At 31.8% G+C, this 14,217-nt stretch overlaps 1 protein-coding gene across 6 annotated transcripts in view; it reads right to left on the bottom strand.

Moving 5' to 3' along the window:
* Positions 1-14,217, bottom strand: part of LOC125064168 (alpha-catulin) — a 90,004-nt gene that overhangs the window by 14,506 nt on the left and 61,281 nt on the right. For all 6 annotated transcript variants that reach the window (XM_047671075.1, XM_047671102.1, XM_047671084.1 and 3 more), the window contains exons 3-4: positions 2,946-3,088; positions 1,376-1,585 (exon numbers count right to left, since the gene is read on the bottom strand). In XM_047671075.1, coding sequence (XP_047527031.1) covers positions 1,376-1,585; positions 2,946-3,088 — 353 coding nt within the window. The remainder of the gene's footprint in view (positions 1-1,375; positions 1,586-2,945; positions 3,089-14,217) is intronic.

Raw genomic sequence — 14,217 nt, 5'->3', positions numbered from 1 at the left:
AATATTCTGATTTGAAGTATTGTTGTCATGTGCGTATATATTTTTTTTGTTTCTTCGATGCCCCATCCATACGTAGACAGAGCTATGACGGAATCTATTTTATTTAAAAATTCGGTTATAGACAAACTCTGAGATGTTTAATGGTTGTGTAGTATAGATGTCAAGAAGTTCTAGCAGTCAGTTAATAGTTCATTAGCTATCCTTAATGATAATCATTACAGCAAAGTATAGTACCGTAATAAAAGTTTATACTAGTGTTGTAGATACTACTTTATTTAGTTTGGAACAATGATCTAATTTAATAGAATTTATCATCTATTTCTTATTGTACATTATCTGTATATAAATTTATCTATTTTGTGGTTCTATAATTTTTACATATATGCTAGTTCGTGTATGTATTAGTAGGTACTATTAGATATTTACTAACAAATCAAATGAAAATCGAATTCCTTTAATCAATATAGAAGCTTTATATTTACACATTGATTGTTAAATTAAACACTAATATCGGTTTGGAAAAGATAAAACCTTGACCTGAGAAGAACCGGCGAAAGAAACTCATCGGTATTTTTTTGTACATAAATTCAATATCACAGAGAAATAGCCAGTACACCCTAACTTATACACTGTTGAGGCTAGATAATGCACTATCTTTAAGTCCAACTTTTGTGCAACCCAATTTGGTTGTGCAATAAAATAAATAAATAAACATATAGTATTTTTTCTATTGAAACTGAAATATACAAATATCCACTGGTATGTAATCCAGTTTTGCCTATAAAACCGAATGAGTAATAGCTAGCTATAAACCGCGTCACAAACAAAGTGCTGTGCGGAATTGGCGCAAAACCTGCATAATAGATCGACAAGGCTAACCTAAGACGGGCCTAATTTTCTCTCACACTGATACAAAATTTATGTTTAGCCATTCGTGTAAATAACGGTCGCCGGATATTGATTAAGCGACGTAAGCCGTCGCCAGCGAATCGTACTTTAAACGAGGACCAAAGAGGTTTTATTGATAAAATTATTCATATTTAAATACTGCATTTGGGGTTGTTTTTTGTTTTTTCGAAAACAAAAAACATTTAAAAAAATAGCGTAAATTTGATATATTAATAATAGTAAACATTATATAAAAACTTCTTTTTATCGTGCATTTCATTAGTTAATAGAATGTTTCAAATCTTGGGAAGGCACTGGCCGATATGGCCTATTTCAGTGGTTTATGTAATAGTACTTAGGTTTTAGAAATAAAATGTATATTTTCTTAATTAATAATTATTTCTCTATCATAAAAATATAATATATGTTTAATACATACTATATATACGGTTCAAGATATATATATATTTTTATTTACCACCAATACCTTAGACGAGGTGAGAAGCATGAGGGTTGACCTTTCTAGGACATTTCTCGCAGCGGCTACTTGAGCCTTTCTTCTTTCATCACGAAGGTCTGCTCTCCTTTCTGCTGTTAGTCTTGCCAGTTCTACCATTCCCCCTCCGAATTCCGTGAAAGCGCGCACGAACTCCGCAAAGTTAGACACGGACTCTAAGCGATCTAACGACCGCGCCACCTGCTCGCATAAAATACAATTTAATAAGTTAAAAGCAAAGTTTGATAGCTCGTTAGATGAAATTGCCTCCCCTCTACTTCGAAATGGAATGTGTGATTTATACAGCTATACATAATAATGAAATTACATCTATACTCGCTGCTTAGCGTGGTTTCACATGCGTTATACGTTATTGCTCCGCTTCCGTATTTCGTAGCGTCATGTTGTATAGTAATAACCTTTCTCATTAAATGGATTACGTTACCCGGAAAGATTTTAAATTCAAACTGGTATATTCTGAGATTAGCGCGTTGATACAAACTATATATATAATAAGTATATATTCATGTATATTACAGATTAGAAAGATGGAAATGTTTAATAAATCGCCATTCTGCCTATGTTGTTTTCTTGCATTAAAATCTGAAAACATTTATTTTGACACGACAAGTAAATTTTATATAGTTTTTGTTTTAAATTCTTTTGAAGTTTATGGTCAGTGCTCCATTCCGCTAGGCTCGTAGCGTAAAGCTATGTCAATGCATGTACAGTTGTAGTTATAACTGCACGCTAGTAGCATTAGTAGAATTCTTGATTCCAAGAAATACTATGAAGTTGTATGTATTGCATATCGATGGATATATCGATATATGAAGGGTTTGTATTGTTGAACGCACTAATTAAGAACTGCCAACGATTAATTATGATTTGTAATATTATTTTTGCTTCAGAGAGATTATTTTATGAGGGAAATAACCTTTATCTATAAAAATAAAACTAATATAATGATATCTAACTTGTTAGTGGTCTCCTATTTGTCTAAACTGTTGAAATATTTAAATACAATACATATACTATAAAACTAGGCCCTTCTTTTAGATGTCAGACTATTGAAATGTATGCAATCGAGAAGTGAACAATATAAGTTCATAAGTTTAACGGCCATCGTTTTGTTTAGCAACACATTATATTTACAAGCGAAAAGAGATTATGTGTATACTTTAAGGTATACACATAATCTCTTTTCGTTTGTATTCTGTACGTTCACGGATCGTTCTTATTCGTATACATTTTAATAGAACACGTGTAAAGTTCTTGTTTGTCTTTCGTGTGGAGCATTTTCTGAAAGGCTAAATCCGTTCTGGCACATTACCGACTTGGAGGCTTACCCCTATATCCGGGCACTTGGTGTTTCCTTATAAGTCATTAGTTTTAAACCCAAATATCTGGACTTAATCTAGGGCTAAGAGGTCGTTTTAATTAGTTTGTAAATAAAATATGGTAGGTAGGCAGTTCGTTGGAGATTTCTGGCTTAGTACAGTAACATACAATTAGGGAGATATAGATAATTTGGAATTTACGTTGTGTTCGCATGTTTTACCTTATCCTTAGCGAGGAGGAGTTGTCGCACGACGACCATGTCTGCTAATAAGAGTACTCTTGTGACGGAAGCGAGCAAAGCGCGCGCCGCCGACACCATACCTGCGCCATCAGCACCTGCGCACACACGCTCTATTGCACGACCTGCAGACCAAACATTATTTTAATTAAATAAAAACAAGAAAAACTTGCCGCGTGGTTTTCGTCTGTGAGTGTAGAGTCCCATTTTTAAGTCATGGTTGTCGTAGGAACACATATATATATATTTTTTTTTATATCGATTGGTGGAAAACTAACAAGACAAATAAATTCCTAAGTCGAATTTGCCAGGCAGACTTACTTGGCCCATAACCAATATTTTTATTAGTTATAATATCAATCACGTAAACAATATTTAGAAAACGGATACGCAGAATGAAATATTAAGAAATTATTTTTTAAACTTAAATTTAAAATGATAATTTAAAAAAATGAATATTTAGCAACCAACGTAAGAAATCACTGTAGGGATGTTTCAGAATATTTAAATAGAAGTCGTCTGTTCAACAGAGATAAATTAATTTTGAAGCTTAATTAATATACATTTGCCCGGAGGATAGGTTCGCCAATTTAATTAATGAAATAATACCCTTGTAATTTATTGCAATGTCTTGGCAACAAAGACGGTGAAATACATTTTCGTTATTAAATTCCGGCGAATATCACGTGTGTTTGTAAATTAGGGTCGCCTTTGTAATTCTTGGGTTGAGTCTACAATGGTTCTACGACGCCAGTTAGTCGAAGTCACAATAAATCTTAATAATAACGACGCGAAACTTTTCCAATTTTTCTTGTTCCTTTAAAATGAAATAAAGAAATTCAATGAAGTTCGTTGAAGTTTATGCTCCTTACTTTCCGGGCATTTAGCCAGTCACCCAAAGTTCTGGAAATAAACTTTAAAATAAACGATTGGCTTTTATCTGTCTCGAGTCTGAAGTTTTTTTTTTTTTAATTACAGTTGATTGATTTCAATGTCAACTTTCTTAATAACATTTGTATCAATAAAGTTTTAACAACTTAATAAAAACAACAGTGCGTATTGGGAATTTTATTATGTGATTTGATAGCTACGTAATTGGACCGAATAACGCGCACGTATTAGTTGAAAGGATCTGTTTGTTTGTGGTGAGATATTACCCAATCAAATCCATATATGTATTAGTTCATCGTTTTGTGATTGTACGGGTTCATTTAGCCCCTCTTCTCCATATTGTATGGCTAACAAGGCTATTTGCTGTGATTAGGATCTAAATAAGACGTCGTTTTGTTATATAATATTTATGGCGAGTGTTTTGTATGTTAAAAATGGCGTTGAAAAATTGGTGTATAAGTTTAGCTACTTTAGTGGCAACAGCTGTGTACCTATGTGTACTAAGGTAGTTTTCGTTGGAACTGATATCACATTATTAATACAGTTTTAGAGACTTTTAAAATCAGTGAAGTAAAAATCGTTTGCTTGTCGCTAAAACGTTTCCAGTTGATTGGAGCAGCAATCGCGCTTAAACGAGATTAATAAAGGAGCCCGAAATGTGGTTTCATAAGATTTACGTCGGTACCCCTGTAAAATGAGGATGTCGACACTTGCCGTTTTGATCCGTGCTAAATCCAATTTAGCTTCGACTATTCGTTGAATGAATTCAAAGCGAGGGAAAAATGTAGCAAATAGCAATTTGCGGCTTTAACTGAAGTATTTTGTTTAAATATTTCATAAAATTATTTCAAACAAACGTATTACTGAAATAATATTGTTGCTTGAATACATGTTTAATAATATTAAAATAAACACACAAATATAATATCACTATTTTAGAAATAACAATATTAAAATGTTAGTTTTATTTTTAAAAAGTATGGATTCTTATTCTTGTCTGATTGGAATTTACCTCATACACTTGAAGACCTTAAAGCTAGAATTATTAAATTGCTTGAAAATTAGGCAAAAACATTTTTATTCATAGTAACTCCCGTTTAAAGACATTTATATAATATATACATTACATCGTCAAGGCGGCGCCAACCTGGGAGCTAAGATTTTGTGTAACTTGTCTTGCCTGGCTTTGGCTCATTCACCCTTTGAACAAAACAATACTAAATATTGCATTTTTAAAATTTAACAATCCTATTCGTCTTCATATCCACTCTGTTAGAAGTAGTAAGTGGAAGTCTGGTTAGGTTTTGCCTCAGAGAATCGGGATTACGATTCAACGGGGAAAACCTACTAACTTTTCGAGTTTTTAATAACTTTGATTTGTAACACATGCACACACATTTAGTTCCTTAATTAAAATAATATTGCCAGTGACATTGTCTTTGACACTCGTACATCTAACAGAGCATCCAATTCAGGGGACTTCATAAATTGGCGGCTTGTGAAAATTTTAACTTTTGTCCTATTAATTTAGGGTTGCTAGTTTAATTACAAACCGTAATTTCAAAGTAAGATAACAAGCACGACTAGACATTAACCCCCTTACTAATAACCATAGTTTATCAGTTATATACAAACAAAGCTTTGTCTCTTTCTTTTCAACGTAAAATTACTAATACTAAAAAGAGATATATTGTGATGTATCTATTTACCCAATACACAATGTTTTATAAAGCCCGCTAGTACCTCAGGACTGTTGGCTTTGAAAGCGACACGTCATCGTTTGGTTTCAATTTGGTGTTTTACTGCAACGAAAATCACTTTCAGCGTTTCGTTTAACCACTATTTAGTAAAACCGTCCGAGCTTAAACTGAACACTTTAATTTAAATGTACTCGTATATCTTTTACATCAGACTATTCTTAATATATATGTATATATATATATATAGAAAGAGGCATATATCACTTATACTATAAAAAATAACATAAGTAATACTTGAGAGTAGTGTAATAAAGGTTTCAATAATTATTTTAGAGGTAAAAATAATTTTCATTAATTTAGTACATATGTGTATTGTGTATGAACAATTTTGTTTTGCTGAAATATGAAGTTATCAGTTATTACAAGAAAAATTAAGGGCTGGTTTTTGGGATTTTTTTTATTGACATACCAAGTAATTGTTCGCAAGTACCAAGCACGAAGCAATAATTCGAATTTCGAATTGATATGAATTTATTATCAGTAGGTTTAAATCGATTTCGCACTCGTTTACATATCGATATACAAGTAAATTTATTAAATATATTTAAAAAAAAAAATATTTCAAACCAGCGACAGTTCAGAAATGTAAATATTGTACTCGTAGCAGTAGCTCTGTATCAATATTTAGACTTGCTTTCAAATAATTTAACTTCTTAACACGGAGACACAAAAAACAATACAATATATCATTCGTACTAATTCTTCAGCGTTGTGGTATCACCAAATACGTTTTTTTTATTTGCACTTTTTTAGATCGCTTTAATGGTTTTTTTATGTTACGATTTCTTAGCTTTGATCCAATTTTGTTAGTGTAATATTAAAAATAGAATACTTTTACTCAATGAAAAGAATTCTACTTACGTTGGATTACCAACAAAAATCTGTCCATTGTAATAGTGTCGGATAAATCTGCCATATGTGTATCCAAAAACTTCCCATGGAAAAACATTTTGGAACCAGTCCCAAGCCAGCATTTTCCCAACAGTAGGAAACTCCCAACATGTTACGATTAAATATATATTATCCAGATCTATTATAAATGTAACCTATTGCTGAGATATAATAACAAAGTTATTTTATGATATATCGTTTAAACGACCTTGGTTGTAATTCTAAGACGCGAGACTCTCTGACTTTTGCTAACGATAAGTTCACGAACTTCTGAAATGTTAACGACACTCGACTTCATTTAAGCTGAGATAAGTGTTGAAAAGATCTTATCATGCCGCTTTTGCGAATTTTTAACTCGAATTATTCGTATTGTTAAAACATTTCGATTATACAGTTGTTAGAATATTGATAGATATTTAAAAACCTAATAAATACGATGTTTATGGTTGACTATCGATAAGCAATGAAACTGCCACTTCTATTAAAAAAAAAAAGATTTCGAATTTGAATTTAGAATGTGTTCAATGATGTACAATATCTAAAGCTTATATATAAAAGTTATTGCTTGCTTTTGTTCGTATTATATGAGTTCACGCTTCGTTTATCCGATTCGAGGTGAAACTTGTGAAAGTTATCGTTGGAACTTGGGTTAAGATTTCTGGCGTTGTACCATAAATTAAAGAAGCAAGGGAGAATACAATTGTTTAGAAAAAAGGATCTATATAAAAGGTACGTTGTCGTGATGCTCAGGTCTAAAAGATTAAACTAAGTGCTAGTTCTCGATATTTAGAATATTGGTGATTACATTCCGACATTATGCTTTGTATCTTAGAAGTTTATGGACTTCGTGCTACTAAACTCTGAAAACTTACTTGATGAACTGTCTATACTATATTTTAAATGCGAAAGTAACTGTGTCTGTATGTTTGGTAGTCCTTATATTTTTCTGTTACGTTTTTATGCCCAAAAGACTCAAACGAATTTCATGAAATTTTATATGAAGAAAGGTTGAACCCGACGTAAGGACTTTTAATGTCTAAAACCTGCCGATCAACTCCTGAAACGCGAGCTACGCCGCGGGCGACAACTAGCCGTTTATATATTTAATGATAAAGGCACTCTTTGTTTGGCTAATAAATGTAGGCTTTTACATGGTATTAGGGCATCGTGCCAACTAATCAGATATTCTAACGCCAAAAAGTAATATTTAGTATTGTTGTGTTTCGGTTTGAAGGGTAAGTGAGCCAATGTAAGTACAGGCACAAGGGACATAACATCTTTGCTCCCAAGGTTGGTGGCGAATGGTAAATATTTCTTACAGCACCAATGTCTATGGGCAGTGGTGATCACTTACTATCAGGTGACCTCTTTGCTCTTCCGCCTTCCTATACTATAAAGAAAATAGAAAGAACTCATTTTTAAGATTACGTTTGTAGCTAATTTCACTACGCTGCTTCAATCCTGGATCAGGAGGTGGGTTATACCTGGATGTGGCATTATTTTTATACATGAAGGTTTAACCACGAAGTTTGTATTCAAAATAAAAAATCAGTTTTACTCCTGTTAAACCGCATTCTAAGTATTGAGAGTTACGTGTTCCAACCTCTAGTCCCTATCAGTTCAATCCAGGCACATAATTCATAAACATTGCCTGACCAAATATTCTTGAAAAAAAAATTTGTCATAGACAAATCTTGAGCCGAGATGGCCCAGTGGTTAGAACGCGTGCATCTTAACCGATGATTTCGGGTTCAAACCCAGGCAGGCACCACTGAAATTTCATGTGCTTAATTTGTGTTTATAATTCATCTCGTGCTCGGCGGTGAAGGAAAACATCGTGAGGAAACCTGCATGTGTCTAATTTCAACGAAATTCAGCCACATGTGTATTCCGCCAACCCGCATTGGAGCAGCGTGGTGGAATATGCTCCAAACCTTCTCCTCAAAGGGAGAAGAGGCCTTTATCCCAGCAGTGGGACATTTACGGGCTGCTTATGTATGTTATTTATGTTTATGTAGACAAATCTTTCGCCCCTTGATGAGTGGGTGTGCCGCCAGACAAATTTGAACTGGTAAAATAAAACCTTTTTTTCAAAATATTACTTTAAAATGTCGTATAAAACAATTAAATCTATTTTTCGTGTTAAACGCCAGTTCGCGTGTTCTTTTACATTCGTTTTCACATAATTGATTTAACAGCTAGTTCAATAGGTCTTATCTAAAAAAATGTATTTTACAATAGTGTAACTATAATAATTATAATTTAAACTATTTATTTCAAGATATTGAGTCTATATAATAAATTAAAATTATAGATTCAGTGTAATGTTATGTGTAATGTGTGTACAATAAATACTCTATGGTGTAGTGTTATCGTGGATGAATTGAAAATACTTTAAGTTACTGTATAAATCTTGACCGCGTGGAATGGTAGCAAGATTGCTAGCAGCATTTCCCCGTTGAATCGCAATTCTGATCCTCCTTACAAAAAACGAACCCGTCTGTCACCAGTAGAGGTAATAAGACGAGGTGTTATACTTTTAATGATGCTTTTTGCACTACTACTCAAAGATGCAAACGTTTCAACGGCAATGGGACAAAAATAAATTGGAAGAATTAAAAACAATCAATTAATAGAAACATTTAAATAATGTTACCGACAGCCCTTATTTATTAGGTTGTTTAAATTTTAATGTGCCTAAATTTTGTAAGCGAAAACATGCTCCTTTCGATTTGCCCTGTACTAAAACTAAATATGCCCAAAATAGCTTTATCCATCGGTCATGTAACATGTATAATAAATAATTTAGTACTATATATATATTTTCATGTTCCCTTTTAAGTTATAAAAAGAACATCAAGGAATTGTTAAATCAATGAATGTTAATTTTGTCTTATGTAATTAATATTTATTTTTATGAATGTTTTAATTTTTTTTTTAATTACTAATATTAATTGATTTTTGTTTTTGTAATTTTTTTTTATATGTTGATATAATTATTCTAGTCCTTATTACTTTCTGCTTCTAATTTGTAATAGATATCAGTGGAAACTTGATTGGTTTATGTATTATTTTATTGTTTTTTTTTTATTACTGTTCTATTGTACTGTTTGTTTCCCGAAAATAAATAAATAAATAATAAACTTGTATTTAATTAAAACATGGTGTTGGAAGAGTTCGGTAATAAATCATGCATTTTCCAGTCTTGCAAATGTGTATGCAATAGAAATATGTATATCTATACTAAGGTTATAAATTTGAAAGTATCTCTGTCTCTCTCTCTGTTTGTTACTCTTTCACTGCGACGCCATTGAATCAAATTTGATTGAATCTGGTATAAAACAAGCTTGAACCCGTACAAAAGCCTTTTTATGACTTTTTTATGGGTGTTGACCAACCTCTAAAACGCGAACAAATCCGCGGGCGATTAGCTATCGTTCTCGTTTGTGGTATCGTTAATCAAATATTTTGTGTGTGTATATTATTCATTGATAGAATCTAGTTCGGATTTTATTAATTTAATCCTAAAATACCACATTTCACTAAAACTTTAAAAGGAGATACTTTTAATATTTTTAAAGCTATAAAATTGTTTACTTTATTGATTTATTATCTATTTTAATAAAGTCATTTGAAAAATGAAATTTATATATCAACATGATTATTGAAATAAAATTTAAATAATTTCTAATCATGTCAAATCCTTATAAATGAAAAGGAAATAATTATTAAATAATAATAATAATTAATGTGTTAAATTAGCAATAAGTAGAAAACTAAGAAAATATATATATATATATATATATATATATATATATTAAAATAAAATACTGTAAACTGATAATTTATTAAAAACACAAAACAGAATAACTTTAAAATCGCTTAAATATTTCATATCTCAGAAAAAGGCAAAACAATCATTAAAATAGACTACAGTTTCGATTCGTCCACGCTACGATTATTTTAATTTCACTAAACGATTTAATATAATCGCTTGATTACATGGAATTTGAACCAATGAACATTTCGAGGTTAAATGGACCGAATATCAAACCGTGATTGTGAAATGTATGCATTAATGAGATTTTCAATTTAAGCAACAAACATCACTGATTGATTGTTTGCGTAAACTATTCACGGCGAGGGTTCACGCTCAATTGCTTTGTATTTAACTAAGGTGTTCTATTGTGCCGCAGTATACGTCACTGTTTACTGCTGCATTGCGCTGCAGATAGCCATTACAAAATGGGATACCGTTGATACAACTTTGTTTTCAACAAGAAATAAACTTTCGATACTTATCTTTAAAATGTTTTATGTAAATTCTGAATCGTTTCAAAGAAATGTATTTAGATAATATTCAAAGAAGAACCATAAACATTTAATATACAACCAACTATAAGAGTTAAATACAAATTTATAATATGAGTGTAGATATATATATATATATATCCTTTGAGAATTATATCCCTTTAAATTCTCTGTATAAAATATTCAAATAATTTTAAGATTCGCACAAATATGAATTAGTTTATATCAATACTATATATGTATATTATCTATCTAGCGAAAGTATCTTTGTCTGTCTGTCTGTTGCTTTTTCACGGTCCAATCACTGGGCTCGGTGGCTCAATTCGGCTGAATTTGATGAATTTTGGTGTAAATTGGGTATATATATAATCTATGTTTTAGCATCTAAGCTCTTTCAGCTCAATTTACTACCTCGGATATAAAATTAAAGCGCGATCTTGAGAGTGTTTCAGAAACTCGTAAATTACGCGATTTGAATGAAACGGATTACAAACTTTATTCATTGTTACATTATAAGTTCGTGACTAGAAATCTAAGCATCGTCTTCTATTAAATTAAAGCTTCATGTGTTGACACGTCACGCATACAAGTCAGCTTACCTTAAGTTAAGCACGTATCTGGATATAACACTGTACAGGAATATATGTATATATACTTTTATTTATGTGTACTTTTGTTGTAGCAATTTCTGTATGATACCTTCTTAAATATGCGCGATGTATAAAAAAAGGTAATCTCATTTATTTTTTACGTATTACATTTTTTTTATATAATCTTTTAACAGCCTGAAGCGAGGTTAACGCTGCATCACTTTGATATTCATATGAAGTTAATTACGAACAGTAAAATCATTTGACGGCCTCCGTAGTCAAGTAGTGTGTACACCGGTTTTCATGGGTACACCATTTCGAAATCCGGGTTCGATTCCCGGCCGAGTCGATGTAGAAAAAGTTCATTCGTTATCTATGTTGTCTTGGTTCTCGGTGTTTGTGGTACCATCGATACTTTTGATTTTCCATAACACAAGTGCTTTTGCTACTTACATTGGGATCAGAGTTATGTATGTGATGTTGTCCAATATTTATTTATTTCAAATAAATCATCTTCCTTCGTAGGTTTTGATCCAGTTCTGTACATTTCAAGTAGTGAATAGTGAATGGGCTGAAAATAATGAGCTGTTTGCTTAGATTTTCATTACGCCTTGTATCATGCACTCTTGTATCATCGGCTCGGACACGACTCTCTCATCAATGATATAATCAATACGTTTCAACATTCATTAGTGTATATTTTGTACGAAATGAAAGGGAATCTATATTTATCACTTTGAATGATTCTTCGAAAATTTTACATTGCTAAGTTAAATGAGGCTTGTATTCTATTCTTGAACCAACTTTATTACGTGGCTTGTTCGCAGGTATTTGAATGCAATCGGAATCTATATCGAGTATTATATTTTGAAAAACATTTAGAAACTAACCAAGTAATGTTCTACAATTACTAAATAATTTTTACATTACATACATTTGCAGGTTTCCTCACGATTTTCCTTCACCGCCGAGCACGAGATGAATTATAAACACAAATTAATCGCATGAAAATTCAGTGGTGCTTGCTGGGTTTGAACCCACAATCATCGGTTAAGATGCACGCGTACTGACTACTGGACTATCTCGGCTCTTAATACTAAATAATTTTGATGATAGTTATATCTTTTAATACGCTAGGGCTTTGTGCAAGCCCGTTTGGGTAGGTACCAAACACTCATCATATTATATTCAACCGTCAAGCAGCAATACTTACTATTAATGAATTCCAGTGAGCCAGTGTATTAGGGAAGGGCCCACGACTACAAGCATTTCTCTAACATACGGTCTTCTTTAATATATCGGTCTGTTTGTATGTGTGTGTGTTTGTGTGAGAGGAAGTTTTGGTGGGTGTATGTATGAGTACGAACTCTGTTGGACTCAGTATATGCAGTAAGAAAACAATTTGGTGAATATTCCAGCACAGTGCTCCTCTTGAAATCGATACACGTGTTTTCAATTTCTTTCATCGATTGAAGGTTTTGTTACGACAGTATGAGATGAATGAAACAAAAAAGAAGCACGTGAAATCTCAGTGTTCTTCGAGTATCAATTCGGCCATCAAAATTTTTCATCGACCTATCTCTTCACAAGAGCCGAGGCATATCCAATCAACGGTATATTCACGGATAAACTTCACAAGGTAAATTATATATTCACTATGGTTTTAGTATAGTGTTATCTGTTATCTTTAACAAAAGATCACTAGATATATCAAACGTCGTGCGGTTAAATTGCTCCGATATTTCATACAATGAGGATCAATTCAATACATAGCCAAACAATAATCTAAGCTGAATCACTAAATTGCGAATTTCATTGGAACATTTCCGTATGTCACTTGAACAGCATGTTTCTAATATGCCAAGTATAGAAACTATTGCAAATCAAATCAAATGTAAATGTGCCTTATACTAACAGACGCAAAGTATGTTTTAATTAAGCAACATTTTTACATCGTAATATTAAAAGACTAAATTATCACAATTATCAAATTTAGTTATTATTTTCCGATTAAATTACTATGTATGTTAAATTTATCATTCATCAGAAGTAACGAATGATAATTCGATTATTTTTATCATCTACATTTGTCTTATCGTCTGTTTTTTTAACGTGTGATTATTTTATATGGCAACACCAAAAAGAAACAGACAGAGAGAACATAACAAGAAGTTCTACAGAAATAAAACAAGTAGTCACTAGTCGTGTGTTTATAGTCTGGAGGGAAAAGCCATAATCGTAAATTTATTCGTACATCATTAATATCTCATAACGTTAATATATCGTCACCGTGTTAGAGGCAAAGTGATAAATTAATATAATATTTTTACGTCTAAAATTATACGAGTAAAAAATACCGTCTCACAAGTTTTTTTTTTTTTCTTTAATATAATTACAGAACTTTTCGTAGCTATAAATTGGCTCATAGTCTTTTGAAATAAGAAACACGACGTGTCATTGAGAATTATTGATTGAATTTTCCAAGTGGGCGTGTAATTACAAAATATCAAGGAAAATAGCTTAAGAGACTTTCGGGGCAATTTTGAGGAAAACCAAAAGTTATATATTCATGCACTAGTTAAGTGCTAACAGGGAGAAAACTTAAAAGATTTAATATACAACCAACTATGAGAGCTCATATTTAATGTTTCCTTTGAGAATTATATCCCTTTAAATTCTTTGTATAAAAATATTGAAATAATTTTTAGATTCTATACTAATATTATAAACGCGACTGTAAGTTGGTCCGTTTGTCAGTCTGTTGCTCTTTCACGGTCAAACCACTGAACCGAATTAGATTAAATTTGGTCT

The sequence above is a fragment of the Vanessa atalanta genome, chromosome 1, assembly GCF_905147765.1.
Source record: "Vanessa atalanta chromosome 1, ilVanAtal1.2, whole genome shotgun sequence".
Lineage (NCBI taxonomy): Eukaryota > Metazoa > Arthropoda > Insecta > Lepidoptera > Nymphalidae > Vanessa > Vanessa atalanta.
The sequence above is the reverse complement of the archived record's forward strand: the minus strand, read 5'-3'. Positions and strand labels throughout refer to the sequence as shown.